Source organism: Galeopterus variegatus, unplaced genomic scaffold (genome assembly GCF_000696425.1).
Source record: "Galeopterus variegatus unplaced genomic scaffold, G_variegatus-3.0.2 Scaffold549, whole genome shotgun sequence".
Lineage (NCBI taxonomy): Eukaryota > Metazoa > Chordata > Mammalia > Dermoptera > Cynocephalidae > Galeopterus > Galeopterus variegatus.
In genome coordinates, this window is record NW_007726660.1 from 410,217 (window position 1) to 432,528 (window position 22,312).

At 37.2% G+C, this 22,312-nt stretch overlaps 1 protein-coding gene across 5 annotated transcripts in view; it reads right to left on the minus strand.

The window, feature by feature from the left end:
* The window catches only part of GAPVD1 (GTPase activating protein and VPS9 domains 1), an 86,256-nt gene that overhangs the window by 12,606 nt on the left and 51,338 nt on the right, over positions 1 to 22,312 (minus strand). The window contains exons 9-19 of one of the 5 annotated variants that reach the window (XM_008569963.1): positions 17,862 to 17,928; positions 16,636 to 16,761; positions 15,110 to 15,283; positions 13,574 to 13,714; positions 12,273 to 12,407; positions 11,690 to 11,809; positions 9,208 to 9,285; positions 8,710 to 9,080; positions 6,189 to 6,276; positions 5,159 to 5,239; positions 1,609 to 1,731 (exon numbers count right to left, since the gene is read on the minus strand). In XM_008569963.1, the coding sequence (XP_008568185.1) occupies positions 1,609 to 1,731; positions 5,159 to 5,239; positions 6,189 to 6,276; positions 8,710 to 9,080; positions 9,208 to 9,285; positions 11,690 to 11,809; positions 12,273 to 12,407; positions 13,574 to 13,714; positions 15,110 to 15,283; positions 16,636 to 16,761; positions 17,862 to 17,928 (1,504 nt within the window). Of the gene's footprint in view, positions 1 to 1,608; positions 1,732 to 5,158; positions 5,240 to 6,188; positions 6,277 to 8,709; positions 9,081 to 9,207; positions 9,286 to 11,689; positions 11,810 to 12,272; positions 12,408 to 13,573; positions 13,715 to 15,109; positions 15,284 to 16,635; positions 16,762 to 17,798; positions 17,929 to 22,312 lie in introns of all 5 variants that reach the window. The other 4 variants (XM_008569962.1, XM_008569966.1, XM_008569965.1 and 1 more) reach the window with 4 other exon arrangements.

A 22,312-nucleotide genomic window follows, 5' to 3' on the forward strand; every position in this document is an offset into this window, starting at 1 on the left:
AAATTAGCATTACCTTACAATAAAAAGTTCTTTGGAAAGAAAAAAGGAAAGAAAAAAACTTCAACCACACAACCAAGTTATTGCTAGCAACGATAAGTATCAAGAGAGCAGCTGTTGAGAGGAGAAAGGCTGTACTGCTCATCCCAATCCTAATCCAAAACAATGAAAGTCTGCATTAACTTAATAAAGTTAATATTCCGTAATCAAGAATCACTGAACAACAGAACCAAAAGAGGCCTCAAAAATCATTTTACATAATACTCTTATTTTACAGACTTAGACTCCTGCCCAGTCAGAAAATGCCTCTGAATCCCTAGGTTGGCCGGCGGCTGAAGTGGACCAAGGGATGAGGTCTCCCGATTCTCCCTACCAGAGCACCTCCTACTACACCCTAGGATGAGCCCAGCGACAAAGGCAGCAAGGTCAGATCTGTGGTTCCCACAGTTGTTTCTATGTAATCAATTCAGAATAGGTAATACACACATGCATAAAATCAAAAGGAATAAAAAATTCCTAAATGTAAAAAAGATATTGTGTTTATGTAGGAAAATACCTTTAATCTTAGGAGATAATTTCAAATGCTTCAGGAAAAAAAGAAAAAATACGTAAAGAGAAAATGTGGCAAAATGTTAATGACTGATAAATCTAAGCAAACGGTATATGAACCTCCATTGTACTATTCTTTCAACTTTTCTGTTATTTTAATACTTTTTAAAATAAAAAGTGTGAGTTCTTCTCTTCCCTTATTCCCCATCTCAGGCTCCCAAGGAGTCCTACTCAGAGCAAACTCATGTTACCAGTTTGTTGGAGATTCTTCCAGAAGATACTCTATGCACACGCAAGCATAAATATGTGCAGTCAACTACTTATGCTTTTATATATTTTGTTTCTCTTAATTTATCTTGGGGACTGTGTCATATTTTTCTGACAGCTATTCAATACTCCACTACAAGGAAAACTGTATGCTTTAAAAACTAAGTTCTAAGCAATAATTGATAACCTGTCCATACTGACAGCACGTAACTGGATAAAATTACAGTTCTTTAGGTAGTGAAAAAAGTACCTCCTCCAATTAAAGCATGCCACAATTCCCTCTGGGCCAGTCACCCCAGACTCATGGGATGACAACACTAAGGCATTTGAACATTTGAGGGTTCCCAGGCTTAGTGGGAGAGTATAGAGAGGAACATCCATTTAATCTGATTGGGTTACATCTGATCTGGCTATGACATCTGTAATTTTGAGATAGTAAACTGATCCCCCTAGCATTCCTTCTTTTGAAGTCTACTGAAATTCTTTTTTTTTTTTTTTTTTGTCCTTTTTGTCTTTTTTCGTGACCGGCAACGGATCGCAACCCTCAGTGTCGCACCCGTACCGGACCGTGACCGGCAATGGGATCACAACCCTTGGTGCTGCGCCCGCACCTCGCTCAGCCAGCGAGCTGCCGGTCTGTATGTGGGATCCGAACCCTCGGCGGGAGCGCCACCACACTTCCCAAGCAGCGCACTGTAGCAGTGCGCCACCGGGCTGGCCCAAGTCTACTGAAATTCTGATCACCTTTATCACTGATACAAAAGTTACTATTCAAATCTTTATCATGATTAGCACCTGCACTTTCGTAGTTTGCCATTGCTCCTTCACTGGGGCTGGTCCGCTTAATGGCGTTCCTGTATTTGTCCAGAATATCCTCAGCAACTTGAGCTTGTGCACTAAGTCTAGGGCTGGAATCATCTGCAGGGTAAAGGAGAGTGAGAGAATTAGCTCCTTTGGTTTGTACCAACTCTGATGTTAGTATGACACCAGTAGCATAATCCCAAAGGCGGATTAGGAGGTAAGACTTAAAAAGAGCACATATCTCAATGTTAAGAGGCACCATGCAGCTGCCTACTCATCCCATTTCTAGGTCTTGAGAGCCTTGCCAAAGCAAGAAATTGGGAGGAGTAGCTCCACTTTCTCATCATCACCAGAATCTGCATGACAGCATCAAAGTTCAGTGCAGACTGAATGGATGACAGGTTTTTGAAGTGTTTACACTCAAATCACTGTTATTAGCAATTCATGCTACAGAACTTCCAACAATGCATTTTTATATGCAGACTTCATTTATTCAGACATCTCCATGCTGAAGGAGGAAAAAAAAGAACTATTCAAACTTAGACTTAAACCCTTTTTAATAAGAAGAAATGCCTTTCTCCATTCTTCCTTCATAAATTTCTCACTACACCACATTTGAAAACTACAGATAGTCATATTCTATCTCACTAGATCTCACCATGACAGTGCAGCTGCTGGAATAGAGCACTTTTGTGCATGCAATGGTGTCAGAGGCACTCTAGAGAATCTAGACATTCTTGGGGAGTGCTGGCATTGTACCTGGGATGCACAAAGAAAAAGCTTATCACAATCACAAATGCAGCACTGTTTACTGACAGGACCGTTATCCTGTCAACAAAATCAGCACATCAAAAACGTTATCCTAGAGTCTAAAATGGTAGCCATTAATCAACTGGGCTGTCAAAGCAAAGAATTGCTATAGATGTACAGGACAAAATAAAGTTCCACAGTGAAACACAAATTCCTGGGATAGATTTAGGACAAGCAGGTAACCATGAATGTCTACATTCTGGTAGAATCCCATTTTTAAAAAAATTCTAAAAAGACATTAAAATCACTACATTTTATATATATACGTATGTGCGTATGTTAAGAGCAGGTAATATTAACAGCAGCTAACATTTATTGAGCACTTACCCATGCCAGGAACTGTACTAAGCAACTTATATGGACTATCTCAATCATCAAACAAGCTTAAAGGGAGATACTATTATCACCCCCACTTTACAGAAGAGGAAATCAAGGCATAGAGAAGTTAAGGAGCATGCTAACAGGCTCTTCTTTTGCTTCCATAAGACAAATATTTGGTATTCATGTCTCTGTAAAATTGTAGTAAATTATAGAGAGACAATTTCCAAAGTAACTTAATATTACTGCTGTAATGGTATTTGAATTCATGACAAGAGATTCCTAATAAAATCTGATCTTTTTCAAAATGTAAACTAATAAAAACTTTATCATTACAGAATCTTGTTTTGAAGGAAGAGTACTTTTTGGTTATTCCTTTTGAGTGCTGTTGAGGTATCTAAAAAACGGACAATACAATTTGACTAAAGAGAGAGAGAGAGGAATAATGTTGCTTACAACCTTTATTTCTATTAACACCATCCTTAAAAACTTTATCCCAGGAAAATAAAACAAAAAATTCTATATATACAAAGCTGTGAACACTATTTTCATAGTAAAAAACTGGAAACAATTTAAATATCCAAAAGAATACATTTACACTGTAAAAGAATCACAAAAATTGTTTTATATTATAGCTAATAAAAATGATTTAAAAACCAACTATATATAGTAGAAATTGGGAGTTTATAAAATAACATGTGGTAAAAGAAGAATACAAAATTAAATATATAATCAAATTCAATCATGAAAAAGTCACGTAGAAATATGGAAAAAGATTGTGAGAGAACATGAAAAAAATAGTTAGGGTGGCAGGATTATGGACAGACTGTTATGAAATTTCCTATCATGACATTTCTTTTCAATGGGTCATTAATTAGGACTGAGCAGAAGTTTCTGCACCAATAGGGAAGCTAAATTGCTTGAATCATACCCAAAGAAAATTAATTACTTTATGAAAAAAACTTATTCTACTTAGCTTCTAGTCTCAGCATCAAGAACCAAGAAACCAAGAAAAATGTACTGCCCAAAGACGCAATTAAAAAATAATTTATACCTTCTCCACAGCTATTGATTCAACATTTTAAGAACAGGAGATTTCAAGAAGAGCAATTCACTATACAAGCACTGTTGCTGTTCTAACACTAGGAACATGATAAGGATACATAAGTACTTTGCCAAAAGGACAATGTTTTCTACCTCTTCCCAATCAGACTGGAAGGTCCTGACAAACAGAGGTCATGTGTGATTTGACTTAATAACCAAAACTCCTAGCACAGTGGCTGGCATGAATCAGATGGTCAACAAGTATTTGCTGACTGAATAGAACAGGTGTGGCTGCTCTGGGCAGGGAATTGTGGCCTGTAAACACATCTCCTGTTGTTCAAACCCTTTATTCCAGAGAAGTCACCATGTCGAATAAAGCAGGGACATATACACTAGGACATGGAAATACACTTCGATATATATAGAACTAAACATTAGAATAATTTTCATTAAAATGGGATTCTACCTATACTATGAGGAGGATGTTCTTTTGAAACCTATTCCATTTTTAATTTAAAAAACCCTCCATTTTAACTTAGTGGGATAGTAGGATAATTTAATATCAAGATAAGAAAAAAAGAGGTGAGAAATGAACTTCCCTCTAGATGCTCGACAGCCACTGGAAACAGCTACCACACTCAAGGCGGGTTCATTACACTACCCCTCAGACTCTTTCCTTTTAGAGTACTTGTTCATAATGTGCCAAAAAGAAGCTGCAAAAATACAAATGCTAAATAAGGTAAGAACACAACCCCTAGATGTATTTCCTTGAATCAGACAACAATGTTAAAATGGTTCAAGCTGTAAGAAATTAGTAAAGTTTTTAAAACTGTTATTATAATGGTTGGCATTTATGATATTGTTTAAACAAACACGTTATCGCAAAAAAAAAGAAATGATTAAGTAAAACAGAATTTCGCTATGATCATGAATAATCAAGAACAAACTATAGGTAAAAATAAATTTAGAATTCTACAATCAATGTTAGAGAAAACTATTCAATCAATGATCCAAAGATGTGGCATGCATAGCACTAAAACCGTCACCACACTTTCCTAAAAGGCACTGCATGTCATCATCCTACTAAATGTTGAGTTGCGGGGTATATCTAGAGGCTCAGAGTCAGGGGCCTCATCATAAACAGAAGTTATGATAATGAGGATGATGATGGTGGTGGCAGTCTGCAGAAGAGCACACTGAGATTCACTGTGGCCACCAATTGGAGACCACAGGGCTACGAAGAACATACTCCCCACTGTACACACACAGACACACTCTTCTAAAAAGGCAACGCTTATGGCACCCAAGAAAAAGTGTTATGAAATATGTGCTCTGGGAATGAAGGAGCCAGGAAGTCCATGGGTCTACAAACCTGTGAGTGTTGAGAATCTGTCAGGCCCCAGATCATCTTTGTCTTTTTCTTGTTTTTCTTTCTTTCTAAATGGTATAGGAGCTGGAAATTAAATAAAGTCAGTAGTGTGACATATAACATACTGCACTACTTGGAAGTTAACCGGTGGGCCAACACTTCTACGTGAAAGGAGGTTGAAAAGTTTAAAAGCTAAGAAATCCCAAGTGTCAACTGATAATGGTTCTTAAAATAGGATTGAAGGTTCTTAAAGAAGCTTTCAGAATCTGCTTTGGAGTCATCTGCCACTGGAAGAATGATTTAACAGGAATCCATTGAGACTAAATCAAAACCACTGCCTCTTAACCTCTACTCAAAAACAACACATCAGAACTCCTAGCCTCGTCCTCTCTACCTCCTCACGTGGGCTGGAGTGTTGCGGGAAAGCAGCTCTCCTCAGCTCCTGAGTGCCACAGTGCTGAGAAGAGGCCTCTGGAAGAAGTCCCTAGCTTTACTCCTGGATGATCTCCCCTTTCAGGAAGAGGTGCTTTTGCCAACTCAAATGATGCCAGACTATTCACCAAAAATGCAAACAATTTTATACAACTGCCTTCCAAAATAAACACACACTAATATTTAGGGTATAAACATTTTCAATAAACATAGACATAAAAAGCTTAAACTTATTCCAGGAATGTAAAGGATGAATCTTCAATGTTTAATTACCAATAGCATCCATTTTCTTGCAATAATATATAGGAATACATAAGTCAAAAGTCGTATATGTTTAACTTCGATGGTATAAGATATTTAAACAACAGTGACGAGCATGATTTCCATTTATGAAACCACTATGACTTTCTGCAAACAAGAACATTTCTAAACCTCTGCCTTAGCATTCATCTGAATGAAACCGTTTTCTACACCCTCAAAACAGCTAGAAACTTAGGCCCAGCAAGCCTCACAGAGGAGCTGAAATACTGGCTCTCTGAAAGAGATTTGGGGGTTTTGCTTCTTGTTGCTAAATCAGCATTCTAATATTTTGTGAAATTACCTTTAGGCATGGCTGAAACAAAACGTTTTCTCCACCAAGGTCTGTTCCTGTCTGATTTCTCATCATCGCTATCTTTGCGTTCTTCAGTCTGTAGAAAAAGTTTGATGCTTTATTTGGAGTTGGGTGGCAGGATATATTACTATGAAAAGGATTTCAGTAAGTCTGTGAAATACAAAAACCAGTCTTGTTTGCCTTAAAGCAAAACTGTCCTTACTGCTATGTAGGAAACTTCTGGAACATGGAAGTATAAGTTTTAAGCACCAGACTGTAATCTGCTTGAGGACAGACACTATCTCAATACTGTTAGTAAACTGAAAACCTAATACAGAACCAGTCTCAGGGTATGCATTCAATAAATACTTACAGAATTAGTAAATGCAGTGCAAATAAACTCTAGAGGAGTAGTAGAAATGGAAGCAGTAATATTAATAATAATAAAAACAAGTGTGTACTATGTGCCAAGCACTGAGCATAAGGATATATATTATCTCATTTAATCCTCACAGTAGCCTTGGGAAATAGGTCCTATTATTGAGCCCTTTTTACAGATGAGAAATATAAACCTAAAAAAGGTTATCTCCCCATCTTTCCCAAAGTTATACAGTCTGTATACAGCACAGCTAAGACTCAAACCTAGACCTGACCAGTTTCAAAGTTCACGTTCTGGTCACCAATTATACTGAGTTATCATTAAGACCACATGTCAAAGAGCAAGAGCTATAATGCCTTTAGTAGCCTATCATGTGACTGTGGACAAATCATTTAATTTCGATTTTTTCATCTACAAAGCTGGAATTTTAAAAACCTTCTTTAAGAGCATCCATGTGAATGGGGTATCAGAACCCACACAGAGAGATGAGGGCATCTGTGCCAGGGAGGAGTTAGCAGTGGAGATGGGAAATTGATTATATACAGGGGTACTGATCAAATTAGTACATACAGTACATGAAGAGCAATGATAGCAGGTTTCTCACTGTTGGAGAAGAGCAATAAATACGGAAAGGGACGAAGATTAAACAAACTCCACTGTTTCTAGACTGAAATTGAATGTATCAGCAGTGTGAACTCATGGTTCTGTCTAAGAACCATGAGAGAAAAAGAGAGAAAGATAGATATAGAAATAAATACATCTCTCTCTCTCTCTCTCTCACTAGCTCTGTCTACTGAGAGGTCCTGGGAGCAGCAACACACCTGCAGCAATGAACACTGTATCCAGGTCTCAATTTCTAAAACCATTTTTCACTAAAGAAACATGAGCTCCCTGGACAAATGGCAGATTCCAGGACTAGCACAGACAAAGTACAATATAAACTTGTAATATCTTGTGCCAGAAAGTAAAGAAATGCTCAAAGAATGATAGAGGCAGGTCAAAAGAACCCAAGAGCCAGCCTGAAGGACTCCCACTGGCCAAATCAGGGACAACTGGGCTTCAAAAACAAATGATAGTAATAAACCCATTCACTTCACTAAAATAGAAAACCATGAGACCATAGATATACTTAAGTAGCTAAACTAAAAGTCTGATGAACAGAATAGTTACATATTTTCAAAACAGCTCCCCATGAAATACTTGTTAATTATGAAAGGAAAAAGAGTAACTTTATAGAGGCAAAGTCTGGCAGACAACACCTTCATCAAGTGGTCCAAATGAACACCAATGTAATGGGACAAATTAAAATTGTGTGCTAACATGATGCAACTAAAGTATACAGTGTCATTATAGTGATATTCCTGCCGAAGATGAATAACCTGAATCTAATCATCAGAAAACATCAAACCCAAATTGAGGGACATTCTAGAACTTAAGTAGCCTTATGTCAAGAGTATCAAGGTCATAAAAGTCAAGGAAAAACTGAGAAGCTGTTCTAGACTGAAAGAGACTAAAAAGACATGACAACTAAAAGCAACGTGTGATTCTGAATGGGAACCTTCTACAATAAAGAACATTATGAGGGATATAGAAATACTTGAACGGGATACGAGAAGATGGTAGTGATATATCAGTGTTTACTTCCTAATGTTGATGGTTGTACTGTGATGTGTAGGAGAATGTGCTTGTTTGGAGTACACTAACACTAATGGATTCAGAGGTGATGGAGCACCAGGTTGGCAACTTACTCTCAAATGGGGAGGAAGTGTTCTTTTATCGTACTTCCAACTTTTTGGTAACTTTATGATTGTTTCAAAATAAAAAATAATAACTTACCTAACCATCTCGTAGGGATACTGTGAAGTTTAAATAAAATAAGATACAAAATTGCTTGCAGAAAAGTTAAACATTTTATAAAAATGCAAGATTTTACTACAAAACCAAAGTTATATAGGTTTCCTATGGGTTATGGTTTGGGCAACCTAGATTAACAAATTATCTGTAATTGTGACTACTGTCCATCCTAAATCTTAGATTTATATATCCCATATATATATGTATATTCCATGTTAATTTCAGGCATGAAAAGAACCTGGCAGACAGAACACTAAAGCTGAGCACAATTAGCAAATTCTTCTCCATGGCCCGTACCTCTCCTCTGGAGGAGTCCTTGCTCGGGGATGAGGATGACGAGTGAGGTGCAGCCACCAAAGAAGTAGCACCAATGGCTGCACCTGGAGGGAGTTCTCGTTCTTCATTCCCTGGACGTCGGTTCCAGCTGGGGTCACTCATGGGTCGCCGAACAGAAGATACTATATCAGAACTCCTGCTGCGAACTAATCTCTCAGGATAAGAATGCCTTTGCTTGAACGCTTCCATTTCAGCTGGAGTTAAAACATGGGAGCCAAAGTTTGGCAACCTGGCCTCATTTCCTCCCACAGCTCCTTCCAGGATTGGGGGATCTGGTGGTGGATGCGATGGCCTAGCATAGTGAATCTTTGGCCTTACCACAGCAGAAGCCCCTGCAACATAGAAAAAAAAAATGTTTTGTAACTGAGACACAACTAATCCAGCAAAGGTATTAATGAAAGGTTTTGGTTTCTTTCTTCTGTCTATGACAAGAGAAAAAAGTTCATCTCACTAGTTTACCTTCATGTGAAGACAGTGGATCAAACATGGCAAGCAGAGACTCTGACTGAGAAGGGGGAGAGGTCAGCTGGTGGGCACCTAAAATAGGAGGGCAAACTGTGAGATCAAGGCAGAACTCATGACAGTGAGTTTCCACACAGTGAAAAGGTTTTAGTGCTCTTTGACAGTTTTCCTTTAGTGATCAATTGGAACGTGAGGGACATACAGAAAAAAAGAAACTAATAAATATCAAACTCTGATTATTTCAAATTCATTTTATATTTTTATCTTCATACGCGGATTTTCATTACATTAAGTGGTCTAGCATCCACACGCCTATTACTTCTAATGGCTAAATCCCACTATGGTTAATGCAAACTACACAGAACCGGAAAACCCAACCTATCAAATTTTTCAGAATGTCACAGCCTCCCTGAGCCTCAACTTCCCCCACCCATAAAAACAGGGGCAATACTATCTACAGAAGGAGTATAAATTAAAAGTCGTAAATTTTGAAATTCCAATATTGCTCTCAGCAAATGACTTAATTTAAAAAAGAACCCATGAGAAAAATGAATACTACATTACACCACGAAACAAACTCCAACTTCTAAAGTGCACCATTCTAAGCTGCAGAGTAGATGATTCCTTTAATCATACATCTAAACAATCAAAACCAGAAATGTTACAGTAGATAAGAATGCAGAGGCTAAAACTTTCAAATACATATAAACAGGTTAATCTAAACTTTTTTAGTCTGAAGCTATATTTTTTGATAATGAATGATATAGTACTATTATGCCTTTTGATTTTTCCTTTTGTTCTACAGTTCACTTTATATCATTATGAAAAATAGCACAGAAAAGCAGTTCTCAAAATTTTAGACTCAGGACACCTTTACACCCTTAAATTTATTGACACTAAAAGCTTTTGTTTATGTTGGTATAACTATTGATATTAGAAATTAAAACTGAAAAAACTTTAAATATTTATTAATTCATTTAAACATATTCACTAAATGGTAACACAAATAACCTTTTTAATGGGAAAAAATTATATAGTCATGCATCACTTAATGATGGGGATACATTCTGAGAAATGTGTCGTTAGGTGATTTTGTTGTTGTACAAATATCATAGACTATACTTACACAAACCTAGATGGTATAGCCTACTACACACTTAGGTCATATGGAATAGCCTGTGGCTCCTTGGCTACAAACCTATGCAGCATGTTACTGTACTGAATACTGTAGGCAATGGTAACATAATGGTAAGTATTTGTGCATAAGTGGTAAGTATTCTAAGCATAGAAATGGTACAAGAAAATAGCTTTGACCTCATATTTCTCCCACTGCCCCCACAAGGGTGTTGCAAATTCTCAGTGGTCCATGAAGACCACACTTTGAGACTGCTAGTTTACAACAGTGGTCCTCAATTGGAGACTATTTTGCCCCCCAATGGATCATCTGGCAATGTCTGGAGACATTTTTCATTTTCACAACACTAGAGGGCAGGAGGTATGCACTCCTGGTAGATGACAGGGATGCTGCTAAACATGCTATAATATCGGGGCCGGCCCGGTGGCGCACTGCTACAGTGCGCCGCTTGGGAGTGTGGTGGCGCTTCCGCCGAGGGTTCGGATCCCACATACAGACCGGTTCCCGCTCACTGGCTGAGCGAGGTGTGGGAGCAACACCGAGGGTTGTGATCCCGTTGCCGGTCCCGGTCCCGGTCCAGTACGGGCGCGACACTGAGGGTTGCAATCCGTTGCCGGACACGAAAAAAGAGACAAAAAGGAAAACAAAAACAAAAACAAACAAACAAAAAAACATGCTATAATAAACAGGACAGGCCCCCACAACAGAGAATTACCTGGCCCAAAATGTCAATAGTGTTGAGGTTAAAAAACCCTAGTTTATAACAAACAAACAAAAATATGTATTAAAAAAAAAAAAGGTACCTCAAAACCCACTACCCAACATCTAAAACCACGGCCTAGCCTTTTGGTATTTCTTTCCAGTTTTTTCTCTATGCATAGCTTTTGAAATGTTTCATTGTCTTGCATATAACACTCTATAAAATAAATTTTCCATGTAATATTATGTTCTAGGTATTTCTCCAAGTTGTTTCACATTCTTTAAAAGCATTTAAAACACAGCTGTATAAATTCTAATAGGTGGTTACATCAAAATTCACTAAGCCATTCCATTTTTCAATTCTTAAGCTGCTTCCAATTTTCTGCCAATATAAATGCTATGAAAAACATCCTTGTGCATAAGACTTTCTCCACGCAAGGAATTATTTCCTTATGACTAATTCTTAGAAGTGGAACTAATTGGACCAAATTTAGAATGTGAACATTTATGGCCTTAAATACATATTGACAAATTATTCCCCACAGTACTATACCAATTGATATTATCACCAGCAATGTGCAAAAGTGCCAGTTTCATCTATGGATATGATCATTTCTAAAAGTCATTCTCATTTTCACTTCTTACCATGTGTTATTTCATCCATGTCTGGACTAGTGACAGAATCTTTACCCCCAAAATCAGAACTGCACTCAGATCTCAGGTCTTCAATCTTATTGGGAATATCCTCAGAGGTTGCACTTATGCCTTTTAAAAAAAATAGTAAAAAATAAACAGCAAGAATAAAATAACCAAACAAAAAGTATATGAACTTGGGAGAAATGTAAACATTCTTGAATTTTGTATGTTCCAGTTCTATACGTGTTTAGAATTTTTAGTATTATATACATATCCTTTATTATATTATTGCTTAAACATACTTACCTTGTTTTATACAACTTAATCAGAATTATCATGTGATATCTAAATACACTAGCAGAGGCCACCAAGAATAGAAAGAGTTGTAGAGGAACTGTTTGTCAATTACTTCCACAGGCTCTATAAAGCCACAAATTAAGTTCTCAAAGCTTTAAGGTGCCACAGAAATAATTTTGTTCCCTGGAAATTACTCAGTTCTTAGATAAAGCTTATCTCTTTGGTATCAACTTTATAAATGGGGGGAAAGGAGGAACACTTCAAATCTCTATTTCGTAAAACAAGACAGACATACCCGACACAACACTGAGGCCTGGAGTGCTGGGGCGGGAACTGACTTCCCTGACATCTGTGTCATCAGATGTGCTACCCAGTCCAGAGCAGCTTTCCAGTTCTTGCAGACGCTCCTCCTGCTTTAGGTCTGGTGCCTCTAAATGGAAGAGAGGAGGTGTCACATTAGTGATCCCGTTATCACACCAAAATTTCAGCTCTTGTAACCCAGATAAACAAAGCTACCAGGGCATTAATAATATCAGTGTAAACAGATTTCTAAGTTGGGACCAGTTGGCAAAGCTATTTAGACCAAGCATGGACCAAAGAAGTCCATGTTCTAACTTCATCCCAATATAGGCAAGTTCATTGTACACATGTAAAAACTGTTTCTTGATCACTAATCTCATAGAGTATGCTGTTGGTTAACATATAAACTGGTCAAGAGAGTACGGGATAGCTTAGCATTAAATTAACTACTTCCTAAAAAAATAACTCCCTCCTATGGATACTCAATAGGCAGTGAGCTAATCCTACTGTCCCCTATTTTTCTCCAGGCAAGGTTAGTATGTCTAAATGTTTTAACATTATAAAATACATATCAGGATCACTTAATCATTCTTGAGCGAAGAAAATTAGGATGTAATGCAGATATACAGTTACTTATATTTGCATTTTGGTAGTTGACAATTAGTTGAAGGCAAAGATTTGTCTTCATAATCAGAAAAGAAAGTAGAAATGCAATACATAAGAAAAGAGAAAGTACAAAACACTTTATATACATTTATAACAACCCTGCACAAAAGAATCCTCAGGACTACAGAGTATTAATTTCGAGATATTTCAAAAACATTTTAAACATCTTTTAAATGGTCAGGCTGTCCCCTGGGATAAATCGAAACATGCTCACTAGGAGGTCAACCACTCAGGGTTTGAACTGTGTTGCTACTAGAGATTCTGAACTCAATGACACACATGGAATCCTGCTGAGTTACAACTGCTTCCAAAATAATCAAACACAGAGTCAGAAAGCACCTGCAATCTTAGTCTATGCTAACCAACACTGAGTTTTTCCTTAATGGATAGAAATACCCTAATTTTCCATTTGAAATTCTTAACAACGTGATTGCCTTGCACTTGTCAATTGTATATTTGACAAAATATGAGGGTGCTTCAAAAAGTTTGTGGAAAGATTCATATTATCTTTCAATTCTATTTTTCCATGAACTTTTTGAAGTACCCTCATACACATAATATAGAAATTAGGATATCTTACATTTAAAACGTCCGTGAAAATGAAAAAGCAAACAATGACAGCATACTAACCTGAGTCACTTGGCAATACCTCTACACTCCAAGCTTCACTTGTTGTCTCTGATATGGTAGAACCAGTGCAGGGGTCAATAAGCACTGACCCTGAACCTGGGAGGCACAGCAAACTGCCTAACATGTTCTCTGCTGCTGCACCTGTATAATCAGTGGGGAGCAAAGGGTTAACAAAGGTCCTGCCAGAAAGAGCAGTGATAGTGGAGAAAGGCCAAACACTGAGCTAACAAAGTCTGCTCTCTACCCACAAGAAAAAAGCCAAGGTAAGAATAATTTCAATCAAACACACCACTAAAAACACAAAGTTCCCACTTTGGTCACAATGGCACAACCTCCTTTCATCAGCTTCCTCCTGTTCACCTTAGAGAAAACTTTCACACATCATCAGGTCAAGTCATTTCGACTAGCGTTTCACCTTGGTTTTTCAGCAAATTTTACGTGTCCTTAATATCTTTCTAAAATTTATAGTCCTCCAGGGATTAAAAACACTCAAACAGAAAGATTTAACCACAAAAAGTTATACTGGCCAAATATGTTTTCTTCTGGCACATAAGCCACATATTCAGAGCAATAAAATATATTTGCCAAGAAAATACACATCTCCTTTATAGCCCTCATTAAACTGCAAGTACACCTCTTGCTGCCAAGAACAATACTACTTTGGCATCTGGAACAAAGTACTGCAAAACCAGTTAAGAAATCTATTTACACTACTTAAAAATACAAATAGAAAGGATTAAACATTATTATATGCCAGTGTTAAAAATGCTCAAGTTCAGAATGCTCCACTACTTTTGATTAAACCTAATAAAAAAAGTTCTAGAAAAAAGTTACCAATAAAAGTTACCTTTTAAAGATATATCATAAAATAATTACAAATAAAATAGTGTCTGGAACTAGCCTAAACATAATGGGGGGAGGGGACAGAGGGGCATCGGGAGGGAGAACAGATGAAACACAACTGGCCGTGTGTCTCTAACTGCTGAGGCTGAGTGATGGCTACACTGGGTCACCACACCACTCTCTTGCATCATTTGAAATTTTCCATGAGTTAAAAAGAAAATAAAGACAGTGGTTTCAGACTGTATGAATCTTTCAGAATTCATAAAGCAGTATTTTAAAAAGGGTAAATTTTAATGTACGTAAATTGTACCTAAACTCAACATTAAAAAAAAAAAAAAAACCATAAAAATGCTGGTTACCCTTCGAACTGAGTTAATCCTTCCAGAGGTGAATTCATTTTTTTAGAAAACTTCAGTATCATATTATTCTGAAAGATTTTATGGCTATAATTTGTAAGAATTTTCATCTTAGGATATGGTGTTTAGTCTCAAAAGAAGAATATACTAATCATAGACTTAAGTATGTAAACTATGCCCTGCAAACAAGACTTGACAAGAACATAATTCGAAAGATTGGTTTTTCTCTTTTTTGGGGGGAGTTGGAGAGGGATCAAACGTAGAAAGGGAAAACACTACGTATATTTAAGTAAAGAAAAAGTATCCAAATGCTTTGTTCCATAGTTACCACAGTTACCTGCAATTTCTTGCATGCGATCTTCATCAACATTAGGGTCAAAGTCACTTCCCAAGACATCTGTACTCCAGGTCTCACTCACTGTCTCTGATATGTCCCTATCATCTGTCAGTCCCATCATGTCACGAATTTCAAACTTCCTTAGCTTATCATCAAGATTATCTTGTGTTGTAGCTATCAAAAACAAAATTAAGCACCTTAAAAATGATAGCACAGCTACAATTTTTAATCAACTTTAAAGAACTTTATACCTTTGAACTTCAAGTTACGTATTTTATCATTACTAAGCATGTACTACCATCCTAGACCTCGCTAGACCAGCCAGCTCCCCAATGACCACCTAACCCCCCGCTAAGATTAGCAGAGCTCCCTACCTAACCACGAGTGAGTGGAGTACAAATCAGAAGAACCAATCAGGGGACCCAAAGATTTGAGAGCAAAAATTGTTTGGGGGTGGTCTGTTACGAAGCATTATCTGGCAATAATTACCTCATAAACCCATACTGAAAATGTTTTTCACTTGATGTGGATAACTCCTCTACATGTTCTAACTCCTAGACCAATTTCCCTCAATTCAATTCTTAACCTAGTTTCACAAAATGTAGACTGCCAACCACCTACATCAGATCACCCAGAAGGCCTGTTAAAGACGTGATATTTGTTCAACTTCTGCCATAAACTAATATTATTTTAGGTTTCTCTGTTATTTGCAAATTTAATCCTAATTGATACACTGATAAACTGATCCAGTAAAATAAAGCAGTAGTTTTATTCAAGCCACACACACTCCAATAGCAATACTGCCCTCAACTAGTGATCTTTAAATGGACAAACTCGAAAAACATTTTCAAATTAATCTTCCTAAAGCAGAAGATATCACCCTCATCCCCTCATCCTCACCTAACCAAAAGCTTTCAATGGCTTCCAGCTTTCTACTAAAGTACAGACTTCCTTCTCTCCACAATCGGGATCCATCCATTTTTTAATCCTTGCCTCACTCTATTTCCCTACTTGACACCTGAATAAGTACTACAGTTTCCCACCTCTTTAACTTGCTATTCTCATCCTTCACCTATCTCTAACTTCTGCCAACACAATGCCAGCCAGGCTTTAAACCTAGAAAATTCTTCCAATAAGCTTTTCCCTATACTTTCAACCACATGTCTCTCTCCCTCAGAACTGCCAAAGCACTTTTATGATACTTCTAATCATTTGTGTATCGTTCTCTCCCTATTCTAAGTTCCTTGAGCCCTGAGTATTTATCATTGATTGTATTCCTTAAATATTACAGAATTTAAAGTAATTCATATTAGTTATTCTATGTAATTTAAACCTAAACAATTCACGTATCAACTAAACACATTTTTAAGAACTGAAGAAACTATGAACAAATGCAAGTTTAATAATCATTATAATCAAATTTATTCTCTTACTGGACACAGCCAATTTGCATGCAAACACATTGCTTATCTTGCAATCAGGTAAATTCTTTGCTATTTGAGCAATTGTGTTCAATTTCATTTTACCTTGCTCATGTTCCAACAGCTGTAGAGCTTCAACTCCATTACTCCCAGAAGGTCCTGCTCCAAGTTCTGATACAGACTCTCCCTCCAAGTCTAGAGAGGACACTGAATTGGAGCGATTTGAAGGACCTAGAGAAATGTTTATCCTGTGAGTGATCTTTTTAAAACAGTCATGAGTTGTCATGCAATTTTTCATGCCTTAATAAGAGACTAAAGACTGATTAAAATGCTTACTGTGTTTATATTTTTTAAATATAAATGCCCTTTGACCCAGCGATTCTGCTTCTAGGAATTTATCCTAAGAAACTAATCAAAAATTAATCTAAGAATACTTATTGCAGACTTTCTTTTAATGTCTGAAAAATGAGAGCAATCTACATGTTTAATCACAAAGGGAAATGTTAATGCTATATTATTAAACAAAAAAAGGTTACAAAACAACATAAAACTAATTTTGCTATAAATAAAGCAAAATGTTAATTGCTATTAACAGAATGGTGAGATTACAGATGATTCTATTTCTTTTCTACATTTTCTAGAATGAACATATGTAATTTTTTGAAAAGTTAGATAAAAAGAAGTTATTGCATTTTATGTTTATTTCTAAATGTTAGTAAATTTGGACTTTTTTCACTAGAAAAAAATGTGTCCTAGTATGTGGAATGATATATTCTCACTTCATAATCTTGACTTTTAATTTTCTTTTTTATTCCTATTTCCATTGTATCCTGTTTCATAAAGGGGGGATGTGTGTGTGTGTGAATAAAGGAATACAGAACATTAAAAGTATACACATCTTGAAATACCAGTAAGTCCATTTTTTCTAATTTAGACATGCATTATATCCTTCTAAAGGAGCTCTATAAGCTTTAGTATACATTAAAACTGCAGAAACAAAACTTGCTATTACTGTATTTAAGTCTGAATAAAGACTTATATCTTCTCCATTTTATACGACCAAAGGCCTCTTGCAGTCTCCATTCTATGCAGGAAACCATCTTTATAGCCAACTGTTCAAGCTCGTTAGAGGAAAACTTCGTTTCATTACTCTCCTCAGTGAGAGGCACAGATGGTGTAATTATAATTTATAAGGCTCCTTTAAAGAACACAGAACAAAATATTACTTGTAAGAATCACACAACTCCTTGAATGAAGTAACCCTTCACCTTCAGATATTCCTTCCAGATTATCACTGCAGAGGGAAAAGCGCAAGGTTTTATCAGGTTTACCGTGGAGTTTGTTTTCATCAACAGGGACATCTCCTTGTCCTCCATCCGAGAGTTGCATGTTTAGGACCTAAAGAATAAAACGCCAATTTGTTTTATCACAGATGAAGGATAACTGATAAAACAAACCAGAGCAAATGCATATTTAACTTCTTCTTAATCTTAAACTATCATTTTTAACTAAAAATCCACTTACAAGATGTCAAGAGTTTAAATACTCGTGGAATCAAAATATATCAGTTAAAACAACTTTCCATCGCCCTACCAGTGTCAGAGATTGAACTGGCAATCAGACATCAAAGGGGCAATGATCAGGATTACAGGAATCAGAAGGCTTTGTTGTAAGCAGGCTGGTCCTTCTGGTACTGCCATGTGTCAGTTTTGTAACTTGGATAAGTTATTTAAGCTCTCTAAGCCTCAATTTTTTCATCTATAAAATGGTGTTAGTAATGGTATGTATGCCATGGAGTTGTTGAGGATTAAATAAAAAGATGCACATAAAGCATTTGCCATGACACATAACGTATTAAATTTGCGGTAAATTTTTTCAAGAGTTAACAAACTAATTCAACTAAAAAAAACAAAAAACAAAAAAACATGCAATCATGTTATCTTATAGGCACCAGGATTTAATCCATCTAGTCTGAAACTCCACTTGATCACCACATAGAGGGCCACAAAAGTCCATACCAGAAGCTAAAGTATGACTTTGCAGCCATTTCCAGCTTAGAGCTGAAGGCCTTTTTTTTTTTTTTTTTTAAAGATGACCCGTAAGGGGATCTTAACCCTTGGCTTGGTGTTGTCAGCACCACGCTCAGCCAGTGAGCGAACCGGCCATCCCTATATAGGATCCGAACCCGTGGTCATGTTGTTATCAGCACCACACTTTCCTGAGTGAGCCACGGGCCGGCCCCGAGTTGAAGACCTTTTTATAATGTTTTCTATTTGCTGGATGAGTTCTAAATAATATAACTACTTTTGACTCCCTACAAGCCTCATAACTTAGCTTTGTATGTGTATCTCTATCTAAATGAAGAATTGAGTGCTTTGTTGGAAGTCACACAGCATGTTTTAAGCACACGTGGAACTTGAACTCACAGTCCTTGGCTTCCTAGGCTGTTGCTGGAATATGAAGAAAGAATAGTGTCCTTACTTAAAAAGAAAAAAAACTTCTCACCACAAAAAAATAAGTATGAGAGGATAATACATATGTTAATTAGCCTGATTTAGCCATTCCACAATGTATACTTATTTTTTTTTCCTTTTTTTGTCTTTTTTCGTGTCCGGCAACGGATCACAACCCTCAGTGTCGCGCCCGTACCGGACCGGGACCAGCAACGGGATCGCAACCCTCAGTGCTGCGCCCGCACCTCGCTCAGCCAGTGAGCAGGAACCGGTCTGTATGTGGGATCCAAACCCTCAGCGGGAGTGCTACCGCGCTCCCAAGCGGCGCACTGTAGCAGTGTGCCACCGGGCTGGCCCCACAATGTATACTTATAATCAAAACATCATGTTGTACATCACAAATATATACAATTTTTATTTAAAAAATAATTTTTTTTCCTTTTTGTCTTTTTTACTGACCGGTAACGGGATCGCAACCCTCGGTGTCGCGCCCATACCGGGGACCGGCAACGGGATCGCAACCCTCAGTGTGGCGCCCGCACCACGCTCAGCCAGTGAGCGGGAACCGGTCTCCACATGGGATCTGAACCCTCAGCGGGAGCGCCGCTGCGCTCCTAAGCGGCGCACTCTCCAGTGCGAGGTTTCTAATGGTTCTATACACACGTGATATTTTTTAAAAGTCATTTAAAACGATTTTTTTCTCATTTGTTTGACATTAAACAGACATAAATATGTTTAATTTTGTATTTTTAAGATAACTTGACCTTTAAACTCACCAGAGTGAGTGATGTGCAATGAAGATATTTTCCCAAATCATATCCAAGAGCAAGCAATTTTGTGATCCTATAGGAAAAGCTATTGTTCAAAACCAGTCACAATGGAATGTGAAATACAAAAATCAAATTCATGCCTCTAAACCAGAGATTCTGAACTCCAGGCTAAACTAAGACCAGAGAATCTCAGAGTTGAAAGAACTTTAAGAGTTCATCTAGCCCACTAGTTCTCAGCTGAAGACTGAGATCCTTCCAAGGGCTTTTTGTAGGTGAGTGGGAGCAGTCTGGATTGTTATAATGACTAATGAATTCTACTGGCATTTTGTCCCAGAGGCATGGGATTAAAAAAATTTTTTTAAAATCCTGCAATGTATGGAACAGTCCCCCAAAATGAAGAGTTACCTTACCCAGAATTCCAACACCACATGATCAAGAAACCCTAATCTAGTCCAATCCCTTACCCAAATAAGAATTTATATTTGAGGGCTGGATGGTTAGCTGAATTGGTTAAGAGCACAGTGTCACAACACCAAAGTCAAGAGTATGGATCCCTGTACTGGCCAGCCACCAAAAAGAAAAAATAAATAAAATAAAATAAAAAATCATATCTATATCATCTCAAAAAAACATATAAGAATACTGATATTCAACAATTTTTGATCCACAAAAAGAGCAATTTCATACGGCTCAAAGTTTGCTCTTCTTTTTCTAGTTTCTTAAGGTGGAAAGGTATTTTATTGATTAAGATTTTTTTTTTTAACATAGATGTTTACAGATATAAATTTCCCTCTGAGCACTGTTTTCACCCATAAGTTTGGTGTGCTGTGTCATCATTTTCATTCCTCTCAAAGTATTTTCTAAGTTCCCTTGATTTCTTCTTGATCCACTGTTTAAGAGTGTGTTGTTTAATTTCCACATAATTGTGAATTTTCCAATTTCCTTCTGTTAATTGATTTTTAGTTCCATTTTACTGTGATCAGGGAAGATACTCAGTATAATTTTAATCTTTTTAAATTTATTGAGACTTGCCGTACGGCCTAACATATGGTCTATCCTGCAGAATATTCCATGTGCACTTGAGAAGAATGTTTACTCTGCTGTAGTGGGTGGACAGTTCTATATATGTGTGTTGGGTCTAGTTTGTTTACAGTGTTAAGTCTGCTATTTCATTGTTGATCTTTCTGTCTAGTTGTTCTATCCATTATTGAAAGTGGGGTATTGATCTCTCCAAATATTATTGCACAACTGCCTAGTTCTGCCTTCAATTCTGTCCACGTTTGCTTCATTTATCTTGGGGCTATTGTTAGGTGTGTACACGTTTATAATTGCTATATCTTCTTGATGGATTGATCATTTATCAATAATGACTTTCTTTGTTTCCTGTAATCTTTCTGCTCCTCAGACTGGATAATTCCAATTGATCCACCTTTAAATTCACTGATTCGTTCTTCTGCCTACTCAAATTTGCTGTTGAACCCCTCTAGTAAATTTTTCACTGCAGTTACTTTTCAACTCCGGAATTTTGATATGGTTCCTTTTTGTAATTTCTACCTTTTTACTGATATCCCATTTGATGTGACCTTGTTTTCTTAGTTTTCTTTAGTTCTTTGTCCATGGTTTCCTTAGCTTTTTGAGTATATTTAAAACAGTTAAAGTCTTTAGTAAGCCCAATGTCTGTGCTTACTCAGGGATATTTTCTATTAATTTCTTTTTTCCTATAAAAGGCCATACTTTGTTTCTTTACATGCCTCATAAATTTTGTTGAAAACGAGATATTTTAAATATTATAATGTGGCAGTTCTAGAAATCAGATCCCCCTCTTCATCACCCACAGTTAGTAGTTGCTGCCTGTTGTGGTGGCTGTTAGTTTAATGACTTTTCTGAATTTTGTAAAGTCTGTATTCTTTGTCATGTGTGGCCAATGCAGTCTCTGTTCTGTTAGCTTAGTGGTCAGTAAGTGATTTGGCAAATTTAACACTTGAAATAAAAAAAAAAAAAAAAAAAACAACCAAACCCTTTCCAAGTCTGCAGATTGGCTCTGTGTTGGGGCTCTTCTTCAACACTTAGGCAGTTTGCAAATGTACCTTAGCCTTCGCTTCCTGTTTGAGTGGAGACTCATGGTCAGCCAGAGGTGAGAACTTAGGTCTTCTAAGGTCTTTTCCAAGCACATGACCAGGCCTGGGTATGTGTATGACCTTCTAGATTCCCCAAAAGGGAGCTTTTCAAAGCCCTTGTGCCCCCTGGTATCTCTTTCCCCAGCCTCTTTCCTTCCTAGGCTTTTTGAACTATCTACTATATGCCTAGGTTGTTATCCTTTGCTCCAGGCAGCAGCAACTAATATATGTGATTTAGATGCTTTTGACAAGTGCCACCTGTGAAGCTGCCTCAGCCCTGGGTAAGATCAGAACCAGGTAAACAAAGGCAAGCCCTTGAGCTAACTCTTCAGGGATCTATCAGACAGATCAAAATATGCAACCATGATACCTTGGGAATAAGGTCCACACTGCTCCCTCAGGTACCAGCACACTGCACAAGAAAGCAAGCTGCTATCCTCAG